Genomic DNA, 27440 nt, shown 5'->3' with positions numbered 1-27440 from the left:
CAACCTCCAAAATAACAGAATGCAAGTTCTGCAAACTACAGAACTGCTGGCCACAACAGCACTCTAGAATAGACCATTAAAATATATGGTCATTTAAAGAACGCTATGGCAAAAGGTATGTGCTATGGTGAGTGCTGTGAAGTGTAAACCTGGCGATTCACAGACCTGTACCCCTGGGGCTAATAATACATTATATGTTAATTTAAATTTTTTTTAAATAAAATAAAGTGCAATTATTTAAAAAATAGTAATAAAGAATACTATGGGGCTTCCACTAGGAATTAGTTAGTCTAAACCATTTCCTTGCTCTCACAGCAGACTAATAAATCTAGAAAATATCAGAGGTATTCTGTAGCAAGAAAAATGCCTTTGGCAATAGGTTTATACTATCCTTTGCACAAGAAGAAAAAATACAGGTTGAGTGATAATATAAACAGATTCATTATATTAAATGATTGCCAAATGCTACTTTTAAGGGATACATATTTTTAATCCAGAAGGAAGTATCTAGTTACCAGTCCCTGGGCTTTATATAAATCCTCTTTGGGCAACCCCAATTTACTTGGATTAAGACCCAGAGCAACCTTCAAAGAACATCAGTTCCCAGCAGAAGGAACTTGGCTGGCCTCTGCTCCATCCCTGTCTCCTAGAACAGGACCCGGCATCCCATGAAAGTTCATAAAATACTTGTTGAATGAATTAAAAATGTGTAAATAATATAAGGTTGAGAGGATGAATAATTACTCTGAATAATTTAATCAAAATCCAGAAGTTCCTCACAGAACAGAATAATGGGTCAAATGAAACACAGGTAATTTCCCAGAGTGAGGAAACCTTAGCCTTGAGAGTCAGCTAGACTCCGTTTTTAATCTTGATTCTGCCACTTGTCAAGAGTTTGTAGGCAGAGAATTGAGGTGAAGTTTCCAGAGGGGGGAAAAAAGTAAGATCCTCCATGTAAATCCAAAATTGATCAAATACTTAGAGAAGATACCTAGTGGGGAGGGGGGCATTTAACTGGAGAAATTCCTACTACAAAAATATAGTTCAGAATAATCAAACATGAGTTTCTATCTGGGCCACGTTTGAGAGTAAAAGGAGACACTGTAAATTACTCAAGGAAAACGGGTGCAAAGTGGGGTTCCCCTCAGCAAATGGAGACACATGATCATACTACTTATAGGACACACCAAAAGCTCTAGACATCTGAGTTGATGAAAAATTAAGTGGATCAACAATTTGCTGTACCTGGATTAGAAATATATTCATTAATTGTTTACCATATGCCTGGCACTATTTGAAATCCTTTTCATGTATTAGCTCATTTGATAATCACAAAAGTATTCAGAAGTATTGTTATCCTACCTACCGTGAAAAAAATGGGAGGCACGGAGAGTTTAAGTAACTTGCCCCAAGTTACTAGTCAGCCTACTCCAAGGCTAACGCTAACTGAACGGACAGACTCCAAAACCAGTCGCCTGAGTCTGTGCATTTAACCATCATAACATACAGCCTCGGGCAGCAATGAAATGCATTGAATTGCATTCTGCTAACCAGGCCAAGAAAGAATAGTCTGCATTTCCTCTATTTCAATCAGAGTACAGCCAGAAACATGGTTTTGATTCGAGGTCCATATTGTTCATACCAACTAGGTAAGCTAGGGTGTATTTAAAAAGGCAAGGAGAGATATGAGACCGTAATACCAGTATACGGATGAGCAAAAAGAACTGTTCAACTTAGAGGAGAAGAGACTTGGTGTGGCATGAGAACAGCTCAAATACAGGATGGCCATGGGGAGGAAAAGTCAGACTCTATTCAGCAGCTTTCAAACTTTTTTTTCATCACTGAGATTCAGTTTACCTACATAGTTAATTATATGATTAAATAACTTAACTATGAGATCAAGACAAAGGTTTCATGGATACCCTACTACTTATAATACACTCTGATATTTTCTTTTCTATTCTATGCTACTTCTATTCTACCTATTTCTTTGTCTTCTTTTTCTTATTTTCTTTTAATGCTGGTCATATCCAACGAAAATTATTCCACAACCCCTGGATTTTAGCCTAAAATTTGAAAAATGCTGCTTTACAAGCTTCCAAGAAGAGAAACTAAAAAGCGGTAGGAAGATGGTACAGAAAAGTACATTTCAAGTCAACAAAACAACAGCTAAGTAACCGTCGGCATTGTTCAGAACTGCAATGGGCTACTTTGGAACAGAGGGCGTTGTATCTCACTGTAGGTAATGAAAGTATCTATCCCATCATAGACTGTGGGTAGAATAGAAAGGATTCAAATATTAGTTAAATGGCTGAAATAGAAGAACATGAAGTTTTTTTTCCAAACCCAAGATCTCATTATTCTAATTCACATTTTTGTAATAAAAATAATATTTTCCCTTCAACAAAATCCAAGCTACCAAGACATAAGGAAAGAAGGAAGATGGGAGGGAAGAAAAAGAAAGAAGCAGAGCCGGGGGTGGGGGAGACAGGGAAGGAGGATTGAGAAAAAAGAAAAAAGGAAACAAAGAAAACCATATAGAATTTAAGTGTTACTACATAAATTTCAAGTTTGCCTTCAAAATGAATTCTAAACCCCTTCTTTCCCAATTCCAACAAGAATGTAAATTGGGTTCACCCAGAGTACAAGATTCCTGAGTACCCTGCATCAGAAAAAGGAATAAAAAGGCATCTGAAAATCACTCTAGGCTCTATAATTAGCTCTGATGGTTTTCTTTTGGATCATTCTGGATGATCAGATCAGGACAGAAGAGTGAGACTGGCTCAGGACCTAACATGTGAAATAGCTTTCCACGGGGTTTGGTCAATCCTTTTTGACAAGTATACACATTGCAACAATCTTCAAAGGCAACTTCTGGAAGAGCCTCCAAACTCCTTTTGAAGATGCTGCCAAGAAAAGCAAGAGAGAAAGTATGAAGAGAAATCTAAATAAGGATGAAATGATGGAAAGGACACCAACATGAAGCCCAATGGATACGACTAATAAAGATTAAAAATTCTACTAGACTACTGACCAACCATTCAACTCATAATTTCCGTGGACTTGTTATGAGCACTCTTGCCACCAGATCCCTTGTTTCATCTTCAAAGCCATTTTCCATAATCAAATGCTAACACCACTGGCACAGAGCTAGGGTTGTTCTCAGAGTAAGACGGATGTCTTGGTAGTGAACTTGCCAGGGCTCCCTAAAAGAAATAAGAAAGCCCAAACTGGGGTAAGCGATCCATCCAATACTGCCAGGAGTTCTCTGGATGCTTTCTGCCAGACTCAATTTCCTTACAAGGTTTCAAAGCAAAAGAGTACATGGTCTAGAACAGCCACAATCCAACCGCAGTGGGCTGTGTTTAGTATACACGGAGATGGCTCCTCGTGAATTAAACAAATAAAATTAAATCAAAGGGTAACCTCAACTGTAAACTCCTCCTTCTGACAGAATGAGTAATTCAGTATTTATCTTCAATTAATACTATGGGTACATATATTATCAACATGTAAGAGAAAGTCTTTGGGACTCTCTTTTAAAAATGAAGTGGAAAGTTAGTTTTTGTTAAGACCATCTGGACATCTTAGAAATCTGAATCCTAAATTGGACCCATTCCCACATTGCTATAAACTATGCTACAAACTCTCAGATCAGGAATAGAGTCCTTTGTAGAAAGACAAGTCCAGGAAATAAACTGAAGCCAGATTTTAGATTGGCAAGTCCGTGAAGACAGGGACTTGGAAACAGAAGAAAAAGAACAGTGGTGGACATAATTCAGGTAGGCTGGAATTCAAATCATGCTGGGACCCTGGCAACACAGGCCAGCTGGAGCAAGACGAAGCCCAAACCAGGCCAGGCACAGTCTAGGGAAACACATACAAGCTCCAGAGGTTTGTCTCCAGGAGGACACTGCATGTGCAATATATCATGTCCAAAGACACAGCAAATGCCCTCTTGATTCAGGCAGACACTATGAACGGGAGAATGAACTTAAGGACAGGGCATGGCCATGAAGGTATAGACTCACAGTCATAGCAAAACTTCTGTTTCTAGCAATATTGTGGCCTAAGTACACAGAAAAATCTGGAATTGTTGGATAAAATAAAACAAAGATTTTAAATGCACAAGGAAGTCTAACGTAGGGGAAATTATAGCACTGAACAAGAGAAGTACATCAATACAGATATATTACATGGATTGTCCTGAGACTATTTGTTGATACTGATAAGCAAGAAGTTTGGGGCTTTATAGCTATACAGAAATAGATGATAAAGCCTTGGGTTTGCTTAATGTGGAGCAGTGGGACGGAGTCCCTCCCTACCCCCCATAAGTCCTCAAAGGGCTACTTTCTTAATAAAATTATTGAGATGACAAGGAATCTATCTCAGCATAGACTCCCCAGCATCCCCAAACACAAAGTTCAAATTTATTTACCTAACTGAGGCAGGCTCCCCACGGAGCAGGGAGCCCAAAACAGGGCTTAATCCCAGGACCTTGGGATCATGACCTGAGTCAAAGGCAGACACTTAACAGAAGGAGCCACCCAGGCATCCCAGGAAGAAACACTTTCAAACTCATGTTATGAGGCCAGCACTACCTGATACCAAAGCCAAACAAGCAAACTACGAAAAAATTACAGGCCAATATTCCTGATGAACAGATCTGAATATTCATAACAAAAGACTAGCAAATTGAATTCAAGAGCACATTAAAAGGGTCATACACCATGATCAAGTGGAATATATCCCTGGAACGTAAATACTTCAGCATACATAGATCAGTGTGGTACACCACATTAACAGAATAAAGAATAAAAATTAGGGGCACCTGGGTGGCTCAATTGGTTAAGTGTCTGCTTCAGCACAGGTCATGATCCCAAGGTCCTGGGATTGATTGAGCCCCACATCAGACTCTCTGCCCAGTCGGAGCCTGCTTCCCCTCTCCCTCAGCCTGCCACTCTGCCTATTTGTGCTCTTTCTCTCTCTATCAAATAAATAAATAAATAAACAAAATCTTTTTTAAAAAAGAATAAAAATTGGGATGTCTGGGTGGCTTAGTTGGTTGAGCGTCTGCCTTCCCCTCAGGTCATGATCCCAGCGTTCTAGGATGGAGTCCCTCCTCTGGCTCCTTGCTCAGCGGGGAGTCTGTTTCTCCCTCGGCCTGCCACTCCCACTCTTGTACACACACACTCTCTCTCTCTCTCTGACAAGTAAATAAATCTGTTTCTCCCTCGGCCTGCCACTCCCACTCTTGTACACACACACTCTCTCTCTCTCTCTGACAAGTAAATAAATAGTATCTTTTTTAAAAAAAGAATAAAAATTACATGATCATTTCAACAGATGCAGAAAGGCCTATGACAAAATTCAACATCCTTTCATGATTCAGGGTTAGTAAAGAAGGAATACACCTCAACAAAATAAAGTCCACATGTGACAAATCCATAGCTAATATCATACTCCGTGGTGAAGGAAAAGCCTTTCCTTTAAGATCAGAAAGAAGACAAGCTTGTCCACTCTTACCACTTCTATCCACCAGAGCGCTGCAAATCCTAGCCGCAACAATTGAGCAAGAAAGAGAAACAAAATGCATCTAGATTAGAATGAAGAGGTGAAGGGTGCCTGGATGGCTCAGTTGTTGAGCATCTGCCTTTGATCCCAGGGTCCTTGGGTGGAGCCCCGAGTTGGGCTCCCTGCTCAGCAGGAAGCTTGCTTCTCCCTCTCCCACTCCCCCAGCTGTATTCCTTCTCTCGCTGTGTATCTCTCTGTTAAATAGACAAATAAAATCTTTTAAAACAAAGAAACAAAGAGGTAAAATTATCTCTTTGCAGATGACATAATGTTATATGCAAAAAACCCTAAAGATTCCACCAAAAAAAAAAAAAAAGAAAAGAAAAGAAAGAAAGAAAACTGTTAGAACTAATAAATGAATTCAGTAAAGTTGCAGGACACAAAATCATTTGCATGTCTATACACTAACTATAAGCTACCTGAATAAAATTAGGAACGCAACCCCATTTACAATAGCATCAAAAAAATAAAATACTTAAAAATAAATTTATTAATTTATTTTTTTAAGATTTTATTTATTTATTTGACAGAGAGAGATCACAAGTAGGCAGAGAGGCAGGCAGAGAGAAAGGGGGAAGCAGGCTCCCCTCCGAGCAGAGAGCCCGATGCGGGGCTCGATCCCAGGACCCAGGGATCATGACAGTAGCCAAAAGAAGAGGTTTTAACCCACTGAGCCACCCAGGCACCCCTATTAATTTATTTTTAAGTAGACTCCAAACCCAGCATGGAACCCAATGTGGGGCTTGTACTCACAACTCTAAGATCAAGACCTGAGCTGAAATCAGTATGCAGATGCTTAACCAACTAAGGTACCTAAGTGGTCCTACTTAGGAGTAAATTTAACCAAAAAAGTGATCCTCCACATTCTTGCATTGGAAAAATTACTATTGTTAAAGTGTCCAAACTACCCAAAGTGATCTATAAATTCAATGCAATCCCTATCAAAATTCCAATGGCATTTTTCACAGAAAGAGAAAAAAATATTTCTAAAATTCATAGAATCACAAAGACTCTGAATAACCAAAGCAATCTTGTGAAAGAAGACTAAAGCTGGAAGCATCACGCTTCTTGATTTTGACCTAAATTACAAAGCTATAGTAATCAGAAGAGTATGGTACTGGCACAGAGACCAATGGAACAGAATAAAAAGCCTGAAAGTTGGCCTATGCATATACAGTCAGGTAATCTTTGCCAAGGGCACCAAAACACACAACGGGAACAACAGTCTCTTCAACAAAGGGTGTTGGGAAAACTAGACAGACATGAAACAGGACCCCTGTCTTACTCTACTCATAAAAGTTAACTTGAGATGGATTCAAGACTTAAATGTAAGCCTGAAACCATTAAACCCCTAAAAAAAATAGGGAAAAACTCCTTGACATTGGCCTTAACAATGATTTTTTTGGATAAGACACCAAAAGCACAGGCAAAAAAAAAAGCTAAAATAAGTAAGTGGGACTACATCAAACTAAAAAGCTTTTGTACAGCAAAAGCAACAATCAATAAATTAAAAAGCTACCTACAGAATGGGAGATAGTATTCACAAACCATATACTTGACAAAGAGTTAATATCCAAAATATATAAGAACACATAGCATTCTAGAGCACAGAAGCATATAATCTGACTTTTAAAAATGAACAAAAAATCTGAAGAGACATTTTTTCCAAAAACAAATGACTAATAAGTACATGAAAAGGTGTTCAACACACTAATCATCAGGGAAATGCAAATCAAAACCACAATAAGATATGATCTCATACCTGTCAAGATAGTCATTATCAAAAAGACAAAAGACAAAAAATGTTGATAAAGATGTGGAGAAAAAGGAATCCTTAAGCACTGTTGGTGGAAATGTTAATTGGTGTGTATGATGGGAATGTATTGGTAGGAATGCAAATTGGTGCAGTCTTTATGGAAAACAGAATAGTAGTTCCTCAAGAAATTAAAAACAGAACCACCACATGATCCAGCGATCCCATTCCTGGGCATCTATCAAAACAAACAAATCCTGAATTCAGTATCTTGAAGAGGTATCTGCACTCCCAGCTTCACTGCAGCATTATTTACAACAGCCAAGATAACGGAAACTACTTAATGTCCATCAAGAGATAAACAGATTTAATAAAATATAGAGTATAGGGGCGCCTGGGTGGCTCAATGGGTTAAAGCCTCTGCCTTCAGCTCAGGTCATGATCTCAGGGTCCTGGGATCAAGCCCCTCTCTGCTCAGCAGGGAGCCTGCTTCCCTTCCTCTCTCTCTCTGCCTGCCTCTCTGCCTACCTGTGATCTCTGTCCGTGAAAATAAATAAATAAAATCTTTTAAAAAAGATGGAGTATATTTAATGGTATATTATTCAGCCATTAAAAAAAGGAAATCCTGCCATCTGAAACAATATGGATGAACCCTGATGGCATTATGTTTTTCTATTCTTTTAAAAAAGAATAGAAAAGAAAATAAAGAAAAACTTGGTTTCACAGAAACAGAATGAAATGGTGGTTACCAAGGATTGGGCGAGGGGTAAACGGGAAGATGCAGGTCAAAGGACACAAACTTTGAGTTATAAGATGAGTAAGTTCTGAGGATCTAATGTAGGGCACGGCATGGTTACCATAGTTAATTTGGATACTTATATTCTTGAAAGTTGCTGAAGGTAGGCCATAAACATTCTCACCATAAATCCAAATAAACAAAATCCCAGAATTAATTGTTAGTTGATGAATGCCTTGCTAATCATTTCACAATGCATATATGTATAAAATCATCACATTTTATGCTTTAAATACATACACTCATATGTGTCAATTTAAAAATTGGAGGGACAGTCTTTAAGCAAATAATACAAATAATCAAATTGGCTTTGTTGACACTCTGTATTTAAAATGTTTTTCTACTGTTAGAAAATTTTTATACTACCTATATAGTTCAGAAGCCCAGAGCTGAGAAATTGATACTGATACTAAAATTGATATTAAAGCCCAGAGATAAGAAATTGATATTAAATTCTAATTGATATTAGAAATATGCTGGAAACACAACTTCTAATATGTATAAAAATTAAAAGCAAATTCTTCTGGAGCACTGGTTCTCAACCATAACTGGGGAGAGGGTATTTTTTTGTTTTCTTTCTTTCTTTCTTTCTTTCTTTCTTTCTTTCTTTCTTTCTTTCTTTCTTTCTTTTTTCCTTTAATGACCATGGAGCTTGAAAAACACTAATGTGTAAGTCTCATACTCATAGTATCTGAGTTACCTGGTCTGGGGTTCCAGCTGTCATTCTAACTTTTAAAGGCTCACCAGGTGATTCTAAGAGGCATGCAGCAAAGATTGAGAACCACTGCTGTGGCACGTATCTTTAGCACAGACCACACAGGATTCCCACCAAGCATGACTTAAAAAACAAAGTTTACAACACCCAAAGGTACAATTCACCATATGCAAGGGTAGGCAGAAATAACAAAAAGCACAGTTAAATTCCCAAGAACACTAGGTAATAGAATTACTTGTTACAGACTACATAGCAATAACATTTAAAATAATTAAAGATTAAAAAGATCAAAAATATGAAAATGGAGAAAAATACAGACACTAAATATATATATTCAGTGACTTAAAAAAAACAACTCAGTAAGTGGATTAAACAGCAAATTGTCAGACGTGTAGAGAAAAATGGAGAGCCAGAGGACTGATTTGGAAGAGGTGTCTGGAATGCAGCAGTGACAGATGAGCAGTAGGAATGACAGCTGAAAACTTAGAGTCATGTAAGAAGGTTCAATATATACCTAATCGATATTCCAGAAGAAGAGAAAAGAAAAAACAGAGGAGACAAATATTTCTAATATTTTAAGTGTTCAAATACTTCTGAGTATTTTCCAGAGTTAATGAAAAATAAGAATCACCAAATTTGGATTTCCGGCAGGAGAAAGAAAACTGAATCCACACCTAAGCACATCATGTTAAAACTATAAAACATGAAAGGCAAGAATAAAAGAAAAGGCAACACTTACAGTGAAACGATGAGACTGACAACAGCCTTCTTGATAGCAAGCACTTAGAGGATTGTCAGAGATCACTATATCCTCCCCATACTGAGTCCATGGCCATAATATTTTCTCTGAGCTTCCACATACTCTTGTCCTAACTGAAGGATGAGACTGGACTGAGCTCAGCTCAGCCCTATCAGTGATTTCGTTTGGAAGAAGTCTCTTCCATAAGAGGAGTTGGAAGCAATTAAGAAGCTAATTATCAAATTTCTTGATAAGCATGGTGCTCTTTGGAGATTTATTGGGGGTTGGTTATGCAAAGGAAGAAACAGAAGAACTACAGAATCCCACCCACTGTTTACTCCCATCCTGTCAAATGACAAGCGTAAGAGAAACTAGTCTTTCTGAATTGCTATGTCAAGTACTTGTTTATGTTGACAATAGGCCGAGCGTTGGCAAGAATGCAGAGTAACTGAAATGTTCATATGTTGCCCGTGGGTATATAAAATAATAACTACTTTGATAAAAAAGTTTGACAGTTTTTAGAAAGTTGAGACACATGTACCATACAACCCAGCAATTTCACTCTTAAGCATTTGTCCAAGAGGAATAGAAACCTACATCCACACAAAGACTTGGACAAGCATGTTCAGAGTACCTTTTTCATAAGAGCGCCGAACTAGAAACAACACAAATGTCCATCAACAGATGAATAGATAAATTATAGCGTATATATTCCATATATACAATGGAATATTACTCAGTATTAAAAAAGTAACAAGCTACTGATATACACAATCACATGGATGAACATTGAGCAACACGTGAAAGACGCCAAAATTCATCCTTTATGATTCCATGTATGTGAAACTTGGGGAAAAATAATATCTAATCTATAGTAACAGCAAAAAGATAATACTTCCCTAGAGCCATGAAGGAAGGTGACTGATGGGGAAGGAAGGGACCCAGGGAAAATTTGGGGTTGATGGGAATGTTTTATATTTTTATTGCGATGGTGGTAACATGAGTATATTCATATGTCAAAACTCATATAACGGAACACACAATGGGTACATTTTATTATATAAATTTTACCTCAGTGAAGTTGGTTCAGCTCGGGTTGTGGTCCTGGGGTCCTGGGATCGATCCCCACGTCAGGCTCTCTGCTCGGTGTGGGCCTGCTTCACCCTCTCCGGCTGCCTGCTGCTCCCCCTGCTGGTGCTCTCTCTCTCTCGCAAATAAAGATCTAAAAATATTTTTAAAAAAAAATTTTTTTTAACTTTCTTTCCTCTGACAGAAACATTTTCACATTTTCAGCTGTTTTCCCACACTTACCTTCTCACCATGACACTTTTCCTAGCCTGCTTGACTTTCTTAACTTCAGTTCCTCACTTCTGAAATTTAATTTTTTCCATTTATCTTAAGACTAGGTCATAAATTTGAAATTATTTTCTTTTTGCTCAAAATGTAGGATGTGATGGAGCAATAATGGTATCAAGAAAAGAGTTTCAGGGGCACCTGGGTGGCTCAGTGGGTTAAAGCCTCTGCCTTCAGCTCAGGTCATGATCTCAGGGTCCTGGGATCGAGCCCCACATTGGGCTCTCTGCTCAGGGGGGAGCCTGCTTCCTCCTCTCTCTCTCTGCCTGCCTCTCTACCTACTTGTGATCTTTGTCTGTCAAATAAACAAATAAAAGAGTTTCAGAGGGCTCTGGGTTCAAATCCCAGCTCTACCAGTTACTAGCTATCTTATCTTAGCATTAGCCACTTTGAACCTTGGTTTTGTTATTTGTAAAACGGAAATTGTAATAATACGCACCTCTTAGGGATGTCAGGCATGTAAACTTTTTGGCACAAAGGAGGCATTCAGTAAGTGTTCCTCTGTGTTCAACGAATGGTATTTTCATTCAAATTCTTTAGCATTTATATTATAAGATAGCCAGAGGAATTAAATAAAATTTAGTGCACTTAGTTAAGCAGAATCACTACCTAATAGTGACTTAAGTGAAATGGAATAAGTACACAAAAACAATGTCACTCAAAGCTGCCTATGAACCAGGGCCCACCCATAGACTGTCACAATGTCGACAAGGTAAGTACAGAAATCGAAAGTACTTAGAAACTTTAATAGAAATTTGATATGACCCTGTATGATTTACATCAGGAAAAGTGATTTAGAGTTTAAATCTTGCATGGGAGAAAGTTCTAGGATAATTGCTCAGATTAAGGAACTCGAGCCAGAATGCAAAACCACACACTATTTCCTTCATTGAGAAAACCTTACTAGGGAAAAAAGTCAGCCAAGCTAATCACTGTGCTTAGTGACACATTAAAAACTATGAATTACACAGGGGCGCCTGGGTGGCTTAGTCAGTTAAGCGGCTGCCTTCAGCTCGGGTCATGATCCCAGGGTCCAGGGATCGAGCCCTGCATCAGGATCCCTGCTCAGTGGAGAGCCTGCTTCTCCCACCCCTCTGCCTGCTTCTCCCCTACTTGTGCTCTCTATCTCTCTGACAAATAAATTTTTTATAAATCTTAAAAAAAAAAAAGATGAAATGAATCATTTAAAAAACACTACAAATTACATAAATGCTAATGCATTACATTTGAAATTATTCTGTTTATGTGATAATATGGAAGTTGATCATAAACAACAGCTTTACATACTGGCTTATGATGGTCACCTAGGGGAAAAGTTCTGTAGAGAATGTTGGAACTGCTGAATAAATGCTCAGAATTACTGCTGGGTAAGAAACCAGTTTGGGCCCAAGTTTTTAAAGAAAAAGTATATTAGACATTCAGATTTGCCTATTTGTCTGTAATCTTTGTTATGTTAATAACCTTAGTATTTCCAAACATGGAAAAAATTCAACATGTTTTTCAATAGCAGATGACTGAAAAGTCAAAATAAAGATGAGAAGTGTGGAAAAACAGAGTTTCCAGAGATGGTTATGTCATGTTTCATAATTTTAACAACTATTATCAATGCTATAGATAATAATTTTGATAGACAATCTATGTATAGGGAATTCGTGGAACCATAAACTAGTCCTTTCATCAAAAGATAACTTAAATTTAATACAACTACAGGATAAAATATTGGAAGTGGCTACTGATGAATTTTGAAAATATAGTATCACTTGCTTTATTTTTTAAAATTGTTAAAAATGAATACCTTGAGCTTGTGAAATTGCTTTAAAGCCTCTTCTTCTATTCCAATTAGCATACCTCTTACAACTGGCTTTCCCTATTCTAATGCTACCAAAATAAACACAGAATCAGTCTAGATATGATTATATCCTGCAAATAGTGTTGTCCATCAGTTGGACCTAGATTAGATGGAGTAACAAGCAAGAAGCAAGTTGATTGGTCACAATAAAAATTTTATAAGTCAATATACTGATGTTCACAAACTGCATATTTCGGACACTGAACATTGCTATATCCTTCAAAAGCTTTTTGTTTAATATAATTGTTGAATATAATAATAATAACAGTGATTCTCTACTCTAGTCATCTATACATAACACTTTCAATAAACAACACATATGGTTTTGGTAATTCTTTTTTTCTTTTTTTCTGTGTTATGTTTGTTCTGTTTATATTTACATAAAGACAGACATATAGACAAATGGGACAAAAATAACACAAACCCACACCCATACGGTCAAATGATCTTTGGTAGTGCCAAGGTGCCAAGAATATGCAATGGGGAAAGGACAGCTCTTCAACAAATGGTGTTAGGAAAACTGGATATCCATATGCAAAAGAATGAAATCGGGGGGCACCTGGGTGGCTCAGTGGGTTAAGCCTCTGCCTCCAGCTCAGGTCATGATCTCAGGGTCATGGGATCAAGCCCCACAGCAGGCTCTCTACTCAGCGGGGAGCCTGCTTCTCCCTCTCTCTCTGCTGCTCTCTGCCTACTTGTTATTTCTCTGTCAAATAAACAAATAAAATCTTTTTAAAAAAATGAAATTGGACCCTTACCCTACACCATGCACATACACCAGAAAAACCCCAAAATGGATTAAAGAGTTAAACATAAGACCTGGAACCATAAAACTCCTAGAAGAAAACACATGGGGAAATCTTTGTAACACTGGTTTGATCAATGATTTTTGAATATGACATCAAAAGCATGAGCAACAAAAGCAAAAATAGACGGGTGTTCCATTTGCATTTATTGAAATGTGATTTAAAACTTTCATAACTTTTGATCTGTTTATGTCTTTTAATTATTTGTAAAAATCACTTTCATTGAATTTTACAAAATGATCAGTGTACGATGGTTGGTAAACTGAAACTGTCCTTCCCCACAGACAGTCTGAAACCTTTTTTAGAGCATCTGTACAGATTCTGGGAGTAAAGATGGTGGCTTCACCCCGCACTTTGCTCCATTTTTAGGAGTTACCTAAAGTTTCCTAAATTTTAGGAGTTACCTCTCATTCTAAGCATTTGCTGGTATTTACCTGGGACATCGGAGGAAACCGACATGGAGGAATTCTGCAAATCTGTGAATTTAGCAAATGAACTGTGGTCCAACAGAAAGTTTCCTGCTGGTAAGACTGTGCTGCCACCCTGTGGCCTTTCCATTTATAATCCCAAGCAAGGACACCCATCCTTTGCTTTTTTTTTTTTTTTTGTCTTCTTTTCCTCTCTAACCCTAACACTTATCTTGTCCCATTTGTCCTACCTAACTCTCAGTGAGCCCCATGAAATCTACTGAATTCTCTCCTCTCCTTCTTTTCTTCAGTGTAGGTAGCATCTTACTGCTACATAAAAGTGGGCATTATTATTCAGTGTCTACCAAACCGCTATGAAAGCAGTGACTTATATAATCAACTGGCCATATGCCTTCATATAAAAGTAAAAAAAAAAAAGAGGCAATAAAATATAAGTTATCCAAATCACCTTAGAGGTAGCAACTAGCAACACACAAGCCTCCTTAGATACACCTCACATTGGGAAGCCAGAACACAGATTAGAAACAATTTTTAGAGTGTTAACCTGAATAAAGGTCTTTTAAATATATATATATATCAGTATGAGAGAGTTTGGCCTTTGCAAAGCTTTTCCATTATAATCTCCTATTACTTTGCTACAGATAATATTCACTGTAACTCATCTGACTGAAGATGAAGGATGGCAAGGTAACAAAGGAAGACAGAGGAAAGGAGTCTGTTTGGGGAAATAGATGTTTCTTCAAAGTTCTCCCTTCCTGTACATATCAATTTAGCAGTAAGAATTGTGAGCAGAAACCCCATGATCAAAGTCCTTCGTTTCCTTGTGGCTAGACTCAATTTTATTTTATTTATTTATTCGACAGACAGAGATCACAAGTAAACGGAGAGGCAGGCAGAGAGAGAGAGAGAGGGAGGGAAGCAGGCTCCCTGCTGAGCAGAGAGCCTAATGCGGGACTTGATACCATGACCCTGAGATCATGACCTGAGCCCAAGGCAGCGGCTTAACCCAATGACCCACCCAGGCGCCCCTAAAGTCAATTTTAAAAATCATTTTTGTGTGGGCACCTGGGTGACTCAACCAGTTGAGCATCTGCCTTGGCTCTCAGGTCATGATCTAAGGGTCCTGGGATGAGCCCTGCTCTGCTCATTTGGGGAGTCTGCTCTGTCTCCCTCTGCCCCTCCCCCTGCTCATGGGTTCACTACCCCCACATACAAACAAAATAAATAAAATTTTAAAAAATCATTTGTGCAACCTAAATGAAGCTTTGTGAAGCTGATCTTCCTTTGGAATTTTCCTACACCTAAGAGATGCAAAAAATGGTGGCTCATGCGAAACAATAAAACTGGACGTTTATCCCACACCATATACAAAAACCAACACAAAATTAAAGACAAATGTAAATGGTGAAACTATAAAACTACTAAAAGAAAACATGGGAAAAATGTTCTTGACATTGGTCTTGGTGATGAATTTTTTAATATGACATCAAAAGCAAAAATAAGGGTGCCTGGGTGGCTTAATCGGTTAAGCATCTGACTCTTGCTTTCAGCTCAGGTCCTGATCTCAGAGTCATGGGACTGAGCCCCAAGTCTCAGCGCCAGTCTGCTCAAGATTCTCTGCCTCTCCTTCTCCATTGGCCCTTCTCCCTGCTCTCTTGCTCGCTTGTTCTCTCTCCCTCTAAATAAGAAATTAATTTTCTTTAAAAAAGCAAAAATAGGGGTGCTTGTGGCTCACTTGGTTAAGCATCTGCCTTCAGCTCAGGTTATTATCCCAGGGTCCTGGGATCCGGCCCCACAGAGGCTCCTTGCTCCATGGGGAGCCTGCTCCTCCCACTCCCTCTGCCCCTCCCCACACCTCACTTGCGCTCATTTCTTTCTCTCTCCCAGATAAATAAATAAAATCATTTTTTAAAAAAATAAAATCTTTTTAAAAAATCAAAAATAGACAAATAGGACTACATGATGCTAAAAAGCTTCTGCACATCTGAAGAAACTTAATCAACAAGGTATAAAGGCAACCTACAGATGGTGGGAGACACTTGCTAACAAATTTGCTAATATTTGCTAACCCCGATGAGGGACTAATATCCAAAATATATAAGGAATGTGTGTAATAGCAAAAAAGAAACCAAATAATTTGACTTTTTAAAAGATTTTATTTATTTATTTGAAAGAAAGAGAGAATGAGAGGGGGAGAAGTTTGGGGGAGAAGCAGACTCCCTGTGGAGCTGGAAGCCTGATGTGGGACTCCAGGATCATGACCTGAGCCAAAGGCAGTCGCTTAACAAACTGAGCCACCCAGGTGCCCCAAACAATCTGATTTTAAAAATGCCAAAGGAGGGCGCCTGGGTGGCTCACACCCAAACCACCTCACACCTGTTTGGATGGCTATTATCAAAAACACAAAAGAAAACAAGGGTTGGTGATGACACAGAAAAGGGAGCTGTTAGTTGGAATATAAAATGATAGAGCCATGATGGAAAACAATATGGCAATTCCTCAAGAAATTAAAAATAAAACTACCACGAGATCTGGCAATCCCATTTCTGGGTATTTATCCAAAAGAAATGGAATCAGTATCTCACAGATATGATATCTGCACTCCCATGCTCACTGCAGTATTAACTCACCATAGTCAAGGTACGGAAATAACCTAAATGTCCACAGACAGATGAATGAATAAAGAAGATGTGGTACACCCATAAAATGATATATTATTCACCCTTTAAAAAGAAATCCTAGTGGGGCGCCTGGGTGGCTCAGTGGGTTAAGCCTCCACCTTCAGCTCAGGTCATAATCCCAGGGTCCTGGGATCAAGCCCCGCATCAGGCTCAGTGGATAGCCTGCTTCCTCCTCTCTCTCTCACTGCCTCTCTGCCTACCTGTAATCTCTGTCTGTCAAATAAATAAATAAAATCTTAAAAAAAAAATAAAAAGAAATCCCAGCATCTGCCACAACATGGATGAACCTGAAGGATATTATGTTATGTGAAATAAGCCAGAAACAGAAAGACACATATTGCATAATGCCATTTTTATAGGTGGAATCTAAAATACACTCGTAGAAGCATAGAGTAAAATGTTGTCAGGGTTTGGGGCAAGGGGGAACTGGAGTAATGTTGGTCAATAGGTATAAAGTTTCAGTTATGTAAGATGACTAAGTTCTGGAGATCTAATGCACAGCATGGCAACTACAGTTAACAATACAATATTGTTTACTTGAAATTTGCTAAGAGGGCAGATCTTACATGTTCTCATGCAAACCCCCCAAAAAGATAACTCTATGTGGTTATAGATATGTTAATTATCTTGATTGCTGTAACCATTTCACAGTGTATAAGCTTATCAAAAGATCAAGCTGTACACCCTAAATATACACAATTTTTATTTGTCAATTAAAACTCAATAGAGCTGTTTTTAAAACTGGTGGCTATGTGGGATTGCCTAAACCTGAAATTAACCTAAAATCCAATTGGTAAATATGTCAGTGGATAGAAACTCATTTTTAAGGGGATTTTTTTTTAAGATTTATTTATTTATTTGAGAGAGAGAATCTTGAGCAGACGCCATACTCAGCACAGAGCCTGACACAGGGCTCAGCCCAGAGTTCATGACCTGAGCGTATGTCCAGAGTCGGACGCTTAACCAACTGAGCCACTCAGGCGCCTCTTCAGGGAACATTTTTAAATGGGATGTCATTTATTAATGTTAAATAAAGATGGAATCTTGATCTTAAGTTTACAAGTTCATCGAGCTAGGAGATGCCAGGAAGCCGGAGGCAGGAAGGGAGCACAACGGAGGCGTGCTCAGCGGCCACGGCGGCGAAGGGACCTAGCGAGTTGTCCCGGAAGCAAGCATGAAAGAAAATGTAACCGAAAAATAGTTAGGTGAGACCCTTAAAAGGCAAAGATCAACATAAAACATCTAAACCAGAAGGAGTCCCCTCAAGCCTCAAGGAGAAAGGACAGACGCTGTTGGGGAGACTGGGAGTTTGACTGAGAAACTAGCTAAGAGTGGTTAAGGCTGCTTGCAGGAAGCCTTCTAGGTGCTTCCATTGTCCCTGCCGCGCTATTTTCAGCACAGGAAATGTGTTGAAGAACTTTGGGGTGACACTGGGGAGGGTATGGGCTATGGTGAGGGCTGTGAAATGTGTAAGCCTCATGACCCACAGACCTGTACCCCTGGGACAAATAATACATTATATGTTAACAAAAATAATTTTTAAAAAAACTTTGAGGTGGTAACTAATGGAAATACACAGTAGTGATCATCACTTGTTCCTTCAAGTGGCCTGAGGAAGAGGAAAGAGGGAATAATTGGTAGTGAGCACAGTGAGTCATGACCATCGACATGTCCAGTGTCCTAGGAGAAGACGTAGGAGGCGGGGCAAGGGAACAGAACAGAGCAGGCCGAGTGGCTCTTCCGTTGGCTATGAACAAGGAGCCACCACGATCCAGGGGGCGGGTTTGCCTTAAACTGGAGGGAAACAGATACATACCAACTGCAAGAGTCTCCCAGGGAATCTGTAAGAAGAGAGAGACTGCTGGCCCAGATCTGGACACACTGAAGAGCTCTCCCTTCAGAGGCTGTGGACCTATTAGTAGTAAGTGCCTCCCTTTGGGGAGATCGAGTCTCTGCTCCCTCTCACCAAAACACAAACTTCCTAAGAAAGGGCCCTGGTGTATCTACATGCAACGGAACCAGTGAATTGTGTCCACACACCACCAGGCCCGGCACCTGATCTAGATCAGGACAAAGATGCTGAGGAGCAGGACCTCAGAGCTTGATTCTTACAGCCAGAGGGAGAAAACCCCCAAGATGTCCCCTGCAATCGTCAGCAAGTGTGCTTTCATGCAGACTGGAATATGCATTCGTGTATATTTTCATCTTCGGAACAGGTGGTTTGAAATGCAAATAAAGTAATAAGTGTCAGAGCCGTATCCTAGCAGTAGCTACTTTGCAAACGTTACCATGGCACCGATTCAACACTGTTCTTAGAGGCAGCCACACCTCAGCAAGGTTTTTCTAACTTGGGACAGCAAAGTTCAAAGGAACTAACAGACACAAACTGCAAAAGAGTCCCGAACCGATTGGGGAGGTGAAGCTCGCCAGCACGACCAGCCTCGGGAGCCCCTCGAAACAGGGCATGGTACTGAAAGGAGGAAAAAAGGGAGCAGACCATCTTCTAGAACACCTGGAATGTTATCCAAGCCTGGAGACAAAATGATGGTAATTATAACTGCTAGCATTTGTTTTTAGCTGCTAACAGATTGTGCACAGATTGGGAAGGGCAAACTCCATTCTCCCACTACGCCAGTGCAAACTGTGCTTTACCAGTACTCACTAATCCTAGCTGGGGGTGAAGAGAGAGCAGATTGTCCTCATGTATGCCTCATTTATGTTAAAGGAAGGAAGGCTGTGGTCCCAAGGCTGCAGTCCAGGGGCCACTCACAACCAGTAGCAAGGCGCTGGGTTCTATAGATCTCTGCTTCATACTAGTAGACCTGCTCTACCGAAGGCATCATGCCTTTCCCAAGCACGGCCAAAGGTGGAGGGGGAAAGGACGAGGTAGTAGGGACAGAGGATGCTGGGGAGACAAGTCTCAGCCAACCTGGCCTATGAACCAACTAAGATTCCCTGAATCTGGTCCTGGGCTCAACAGGGTATGCCCCTGCCTGGGTAGAGACAGAGTGAATGGGCGGATAAGCAGAAGTGAATGATACAAAAGAGTCTGTGATCATTGGCCAACTGATGATACAAATCACCAATTCTCTAAGAGTTCAAAGCTGACGGAGGTCTTTCCTGCTTCCCTCTCAGATGAAGGTGATCCAAGAAAAGTCTTCGAAAGACCCTCTGAAAAAGTGGAGGCCCCACCCATGGGGAACCACAGCTGACTGACAGTGAAAAGCAAGAATGAACCTCCAGAGTTCGCCCACCCCCGTGCCCTATGGAGGCCACCAGTCCTTAAGATCTCCTTAAAGACAGGAAGGATGCATCCTTCCCAGCTAAAACAGCAGACGGAGTACAAAGAGAAGAGTACTTAGAAAAACAGCTGGGACTTCCCATACTGCCTTTATTTTGAAAGATACAAAGACTTCTGCTTCCCATAAGGGTAAGTGTGGGATGATTAAGTGTAGTTAACTCCACCCATCCCATCCACCCTAAAACAGGCAGACAAAGGCCTCATGTTACTGTTTCCGGAACATTCCAGTCGAATCATGGGGGACTTAAAACTGCAGTCTGAGTAGTCCCTTGGATATAGGCTGTGCCACCCAACAGCAGACCACATCCAAGGCCCCAGATTCAAAAGCAAGTGGGACTCTGGGCTTGGTTTCAATAAGTTTTGATATTCAGAGACATCTATCTGGTCTGATGGGTAAGGCTGAAAGAGGAGGAAATCCAGGGAGAAAACAGTGCCCAGGATCAACCCAAGATGGTGTGAGGCTCCAGGTCATGCATTCGTTGCCAAAAGGGGAAGAAAGAAAGTCCGGGACCCAGAGGAAAAGATAGGCAAGGGCTGGGAGGCCTCGGGGCACGAATTCAGTCACGCCAGGAAAGTGCAGAACTGAGGAGGACACTGAGGTAAATGTCTGACCCTATGGACTAAATTGACAGGACAGAGATTAGGAGAAACCTGGAATTTGATGGGTTTGTGGCATCCGGAATTACTGCAAAGACATTAAGCCATTAGGAAAATGGTGGCATGAGTAAATCACACTCCCTCGACAGCAGGACTGAGACTCCTAAACCATTTTCTGCCCAGGACAGGTTGGCAAAGGGGCATTGCAGGTTTCAGTGGTACCAAATACAGCAGGGACGGAACTGACTGGGGTTGAGGAAGAAAGAAGTTGATCCAAGTGCTTCCATATGAAAACTGTAATAAATACTCCCAAAATGACAAATTCGATTTTGGAAAGTGAGAAATATATTTTCTTTTGTTTTGTAATGGTCAGTTTATCTCTCTTTAATTTTCTGCTTTATCTGTGTTGTTGCCTGGACAAAGAGTTAAATGTAAAAGATAAAACCATACATACTAGAAAAAAATATGGGGAATACTTAACTCCTCTTTGATGGGGAAGTCTTTTCTAAATACAACAGTAAAAAATCTTAAGGGTGAAGATAAGACCATAGAAAAATGTAAAAATCGGTATAATTAAAAATGCCATCAGCATAATCAATGGCTCCATAAACCAGGTAAAATACTTGCAAAAATTATGTCAGCTAATATTCTTAATACAAAAAGAGTTCCTGCGGGGTGCCTGGGTGGCTCAGTGGGTTAAAGCCTCTGCCTTCAGCTCTGGTCATGATCTCAGGGTCCTGGGAGCGAGCCCTGCATCAGGTTCTCTGCTCAGCAGGGAGCCCTCTTCTCCCTCTCTCTCTGCCTGCCTCTCTGCCTTCTTGTGATCTCTGTCAAATAAATAAATAAAATCTTTAAAAAACAAAAACAAAACAAAACAAAGAGAGTTCTTGCAAATCAGTAAGGAAATCCTCAACAAAGCGCTTGGGGGGGTGGGGATCAGAGATATTTCACAGAAGGATAAATACTACAGACCAATAAGCATGTGAAAATGTGTTCAACCTCACGAGGAATTGAAAAGGTCCAAATTATAGCCAAAAAGGGATACGGATGCTCACTTCTCAAATGGGCAAAGGAGGATGAGATAGAATTGGGACACCATCCTAAGAAGCAATCTGACAAAGTCTGAGCTAATAATACAACTTTAGTAATCTATATTAAAAGAAAAGAAAACACAACTTTATTTCCAGAAATGCTCATTGAAGTATTATTTATAATAATAATAAGAGGCAAGAACCAGAATATTTGATTACATATTTGTTGCATAATAAAATACTAATTAGCCATGAATATTGCTTTTTGAAAACTTTTTAATAACATGGGGAAGTACTCATGACCTATACTAAGTGAGAAGCGAAGTATAAAACATGATTTTATTTCTGTTGTGAATAACAAACACGTAGCAAAAAGACTGGAGGGAAGAGACATGTTAACAGTTAGGGAACATAAACTGAGATAAATCAGGATGAGTTTTTATTTTTCCCTGTATATATTAGCATTTTTAAAAATATCCTACAAGAAATACATAATACTTGAATAATACAAAGTTACTGAAAAATGTTCTTGAAACTATATTAGAATGCCCTAGGTTGCTGCATGGGAACAATGTAACTGAGTAATTTTTGTTTAAAGGCAAAAAATCATTACTTACAGACCTCAGCTTTTGTGGTTTAACATCTCAGAAACTATTCACTTGAAATATCCTAAAGAACCATATGTGCTTTCCAGAATGGTAAAGTTTCCAAAATGTTCTAACAAGACCCACCCACTGGAAATAAAACCCTCAAATAGCAAAGTGTTCACTTCCCAAAGAATACTCAAATGGCATTCCCACGAGAAGTCTCCACCAGTAACCATGATCCTTTCCCCAAAAGGATAATTAGCTTCAATTTACTGCCACTGATCTGAAGAAACAGCTGATTTTAAATGCAAGCACATTCAAAACCTATGCAGATAATTAGATAATATCATTCAAGAAAGGGACAAAGGAAGAACATTACAAACAAAACTGCAAAACCCCCGCTTGTTTAGGCTTTCAAAAACAAGAATTGTTTAGATAATCCTGGGATTTGTACTGTCACTATTAAGAGCTAATCTTTAGTGAGTCCTTAACATGAGTCAGGCACATAATAAAGCATTTTATATGTATTCTATTATTCAACCCTCCAGATAACCTTTTACTGAGAGGTGGGTACAATTCTCATCCTCACTTTATAGACTCTTGTGTATAAAGCTGTGACTCCCAAACTTTAAACAACTTGCAGAAAGTCACTGAGCCGGTAAGGGGCAGAGCCCAGATTTGAAACAAGGCAGTCTGTTTCCAGAACTTGCACTGTTAACCCATTTGCTGTGTCGTCTCACAATCTGTGAAACAGGTAAAGCTGCATTATGCCTTTCTTTTTCATCTCCTCCCCACACCCCAAGAATCTCAATGAACAAAGATGAATCTTGAGCTTCCTCATCTATGCCTATATATAACTATCTTTTAAAATCAAAGACGCTGGGCACCTGGGTGGCTCAGTGGGTTAAAGCCTCTGCTTTCGGCTCAGGTCATGATCCCAGGGTCCTGGAATCAGTCCCGCATCTGGCTCTCTGCTCAGCAGGAAGCCTGCTTCTCTGTCTCTCTCTGCCTGTCTCTCTGCCTACTTGTGATCTTTCTCTGTCAAATAAATAAATACATAAATAAATAACTTTATTTAAAAAAAAAATCAAAGACGCTGGGGCGCCTGGGTGGCTCAGTGGGTTGAAGCCTCTGCTTTCGACTCAGGTCATGATCCCAGGGTCCTGGGATCGAGCCCCACATCCGGTTCCCTGCTCAACAGGGAGCCTGCCTCCCTCTCTCTCTCTCTGCCTGCCTCTGCCTACGAGTGTTCTCTGTCAAATAAATAAATAAAATCTTTAAAAAAATAAATAAAAAATGCTATACCTATTGTGCTACCTTCTTTAAAGAAAAGTATGGCTCAATAAATCAGTGCACTTTCTTTAGTTTTTCCTACACTGGTTTTACGTATAATTTCTTTTCCTTGTTTAGGGTTGCAGCTAGAAGACCATAAATCTAGCAATGGAACCTATATATGAAGAATACCTAGCAAATCGTGGAACAATAGTAAAACCTTATTACTGGCTAAGCTTCTCTCTAGACTGTTCGAACTGTCCTTACCATATTCGGACAGGAGAAGAAGCAAGAGTTCCCTATACAGAATTTCATCAGATTTTTGGATTCCCTTATGGGCCAGTGTATCCTCAAACAAAGCACCTCACGTTTTATGAGCTAAAAACTTCTTCTGGAAGCCTGGTGCAAAAGGGCCACGCTAGCAGTTGCACTGAGAACAATACCCATCCAGAATCGATGCTATTCGAGATGAATGGTTATTTTGACGCAGCCCGACACAAAAACAATGCTATCAGGCATATCATTCTGTATTCCAACAACTCTCCTTGTAATGAAGCCAACCACTGCTGCATCAGCAAAATGTACAATTTCTTAATAATGTATCCAGATGTTACTCTCAGCATTTACTTTTCTCAGCTCTATCATACTGAGGCCGAATTTCCTGCCTCGGCATGGAACCGGGAAGCTCTCCGGAGCCTGGCCAGTTTATGGCCACAGGTCACCTTGAGCCCAATAAGTGGTGGAATTTGGCATTCTCTCCTCAACAGCTTTGTGAGTGGTGTCTCAGGACCCACTGTTTTCCAGCCCATTTTAACCAGGAGAGCACTGGCTGATAGGCACAACGCATATGAAATCAACAGGATAACAGGAGTGAAACCTTATTTCACTGATGTTCTTCCCCAGACAAAAGAGAATCAGAACATAAAAGCTCAGGCGGCTTTAGAGAGCTACCCCTTCAACAAGGTCTTTCCTGGGCAGTATCTTCAAGTGACACGTGGACAACCGCAACCCAATCTGACCCCAGACCTCAGAGTTCCTGTCGTTTTTGTGTTGGTGCCTTTCAGAGACCTACCACCAATCCATGTGCGTCAAAATGCACACAAACCCAGGATTATTGTGAGGCACTTAAATATGCCTCAAATGTCATTCCTGGACACCAAGGACCCCAGAAGGCCTCCCATGGGAACGCCAGTGGAGAGAGTGGAAATCACAGAGCAGGTTGCAAGTACCAAAGAAGCAGATGAAAAGAAGAAGAAAGGGAAAAAATAAAATCTATATTTCTACAACACGAGACCAAACAACTACGAGAGGACAAATTCAATAGCAAAGAAAAATCTTGGGTCTGATCCAAGATGGGAGATGAACTGATACACTAAAAGCAAAACCTGAAATATTTGCTATCTCAACTGCTATAAAGCTACCCAACTTTTACCATAATCCAAGATGTGTTCATAAGCAACTTGACCTCTCTCCTTTATTTTGAAAGCGACAGTATCAAAATGGAGCCATTAGTACCTTATTAATACTTTGGTGTGGAAAAGAAAATGTCATTATTCTAGTCTACCCACCCATCTTTCCACCGAAAAAGGCCATGGACTAAACAGCTTCCTAAATTGGTTTTAGTATAAAAATTTACTGTAAAATTGGAAAACAGCCTGAAGTTACTGACATTAAGTACTGTCTGCAAAAGCAAACCAGTGATTTTCCATTAATTGTTAATCATGAACAGAAGACCTTAGGCAGTCCATTTTTTTCCTAAAGTGATTCAAAATAGTTTTTTATGGAAAAAAAAAACCCAACTCTTTTGCTAATTGATCATATATAGCTGCAAAAATTGATTTTTGAAACCTAGTCACCTGCTCAATGTTGATTTTTCCCAGCACAGATCTCTCCTTCCTGGTCAGACAGCAGAGGCAGGATGATACATGAGACCCTGCAAAGGCTCCTTCCATCACACGCCGTGTAAAATCCAAGCTGCCCTTCCGGGCTGTGAAGGCTCCTTCTCTACCTTCCAGCTGCCCAATCTCATCGCAAGATTGTAAGTTCCTACTGGTCAGGCACCTCCCTCTCCCTCTATGGTTTTCCCTTAGAATCTAGCCAAGTATCCAGGCATAATGCAGGTTGCAAAGTTGTGAATCTACATCTCAATAATGTTACCAATCTCTGCTTTCCAACACTCCATACTCATTCCAACAAAGAGCTTGCTTAACCATCCTGCAATGGACATCATTTCTTTTTTAAGATTTTATTTATTTATTTGACAGAGAGAGATCACAAGTAGGCAGAGAGGCAGGCAGAGAGAGAGGAGGAAGCAGGCTCCCCGCTGAGGAGAGTCTCCAATGCAGGGCTTGATCCCAGGACCCTAAGATCATAACCCGGGCCGAAGGCAGAGGCTTAACCCACTGAGCCACCAGGCACCCCTGGACATCATTTTTTTGTTAGCATCCATTCCCCCTTTTTCTGATATAGCGCCACAATGCATAATTTGTTTTACTTCCCTTTTCTCTAACCTCTTCTCTTTTCAGCAGTGTATATCTATACCATCTCTTAAAATCTTGCTCGAAACACACTTCTAGGAAGTGCTTCTTGAATAACCATCTGAGCATGTACATTAAAACACTTTCTGTTTAATTCACTCATTAATGCGGCCTCACTTTTTTTACATATTTCTAAATATGTAAAAACATATTCCAAGAAAAATGTATATCCATTTGTAACTGGCTACCAAATTTTTTCTTAAAAAAAAAAAAAGATTTGCCTATTTTTAGAGAGAGAGAGCATGCATGGTGGGAAGGGGCAGAGGGAGAGAGACTCTCAAACAGACTCCCCACTGAGCATGGCCCTCCCGCCCCCCACCCAATATGGGCTCCACCTCACCCGGAGATCATGACCTGAGCTAAAATCAAGAGTCAGACGCTCAACCAAGAGAGCCACCCAGGCACCCCAAATTTTTTCTTAAGTATGTAAAAGTAATGCTAAGCTAATTTTGCCATTAAAAAAAGCTTAAAGCAGATGGGGTAACTGAGTGAAGGGCATTGGGGAAGGTATATGTTATAATGAGAACTGGACATTGTATAAGACTGATGAATCACAGACCTGTACCCCTGAAGCCAATAATACATTATATGTTAACTAATTGAATTTAAATTTTAAAAAGGAAAACTTTGTTTTTAATTTTTAAACATAATAATAGGGGTGTTTGGGTGGCTCAGTGGGTTAAGCCTCTGCCTTCAGCTTGGGTCATGATCTCAGGGTTCTGGGATCGAGCCCTGCATCGGGCTCTCTGCTCAGCAGGGAGACTGCTTCCTCCTCTCTCTCTCTGCCTGCCTCTCGACTACTTGTGATCTCTCTCTCTGTCAAATAAATAAATAAAATCTTTTAAAAAAATAAAAATAAATTAAAAGCTTAAAGCACATAGTAGTACTCCATGTCAAAGGAGGAAGTGGAGGAGGAGAAGGAAAAGAAAATAAAAATGTTTAGAATAGAAATTTCTATTGTGATTAAAATAAACATCATTAAAATTTTTAAAAGAATATTCTCTTGTTAATGTAAAAATTTTTATAGAATTATTGGACTATAATTATGTTGTAGTATATAGTAATTATTATTTTATAAAGTACTGAAGTTTATTATAAGATTATGAAACCATCTATTTACAATTTGGGATGTAGAGTCAAAAAAAAAAAAAAAGAACCAATGTGACAAATTCAGCATCTCTATCCAGGTGGGCAACTGAGCTAAGAACATTGGCAAATCTGAAGGTTTGGGGAACTGGCTCTGAAGCCTCTTGCCAGGCTAGCTGGTGATGTCCTGCAGCAGTTGGGAAGGACCTGCCCACCTTACAGGCCTCTCAAAAAAAAGGGGGAAAGTAGATTCAAATAGTTACCAGGAACTCTATCTACAAAGTGGTCAAAAGACATAACAATCGGGCTACAAAGCATTCAGTTAAAAACCAAGT

The 27440-nt window shown here is 39.7% G+C and overlaps 2 protein-coding genes across 3 annotated transcripts in view; one reads left to right on the top strand and one right to left on the bottom strand.

The window, feature by feature from the left end:
• RGL1 (ral guanine nucleotide dissociation stimulator like 1) overlaps positions 1-27440 on the bottom strand; it is a 250261-nt gene that overhangs the window by 213578 nt on the left and 9243 nt on the right. For both annotated transcript variants that reach the window (XM_082702932.1, XM_082702929.1), the window contains exon 2: positions 10649-10799. The gene's annotated coding sequence lies outside the window, so the exon portion shown is untranslated. The remainder of the gene's footprint in view (positions 1-10648; positions 10800-27440) is intronic.
• Positions 19000-25333, top strand: APOBEC4 (apolipoprotein B mRNA editing enzyme catalytic polypeptide like 4). Its single transcript, XM_082702611.1, has 3 exons — positions 19000-19241; positions 19830-20124; positions 23621-25333. The coding sequence occupies exon 3, from the start codon at positions 23651-23653 to the stop codon at positions 24749-24751; it is 1101 nt and encodes a 366-aa protein (XP_082558737.1). The 5' UTR covers positions 19000-19241; positions 19830-20124; positions 23621-23650; the 3' UTR covers positions 24752-25333.

This window comes from Mustela nivalis (genome assembly GCF_964662115.1).
Source record: "Mustela nivalis genome assembly, chromosome: 16".
Lineage (NCBI taxonomy): Eukaryota > Metazoa > Chordata > Mammalia > Carnivora > Mustelidae > Mustela > Mustela nivalis.
Note: the sequence above shows the minus strand (reverse complement) of the source record. Positions and strands in the feature narration are given on the sequence as shown.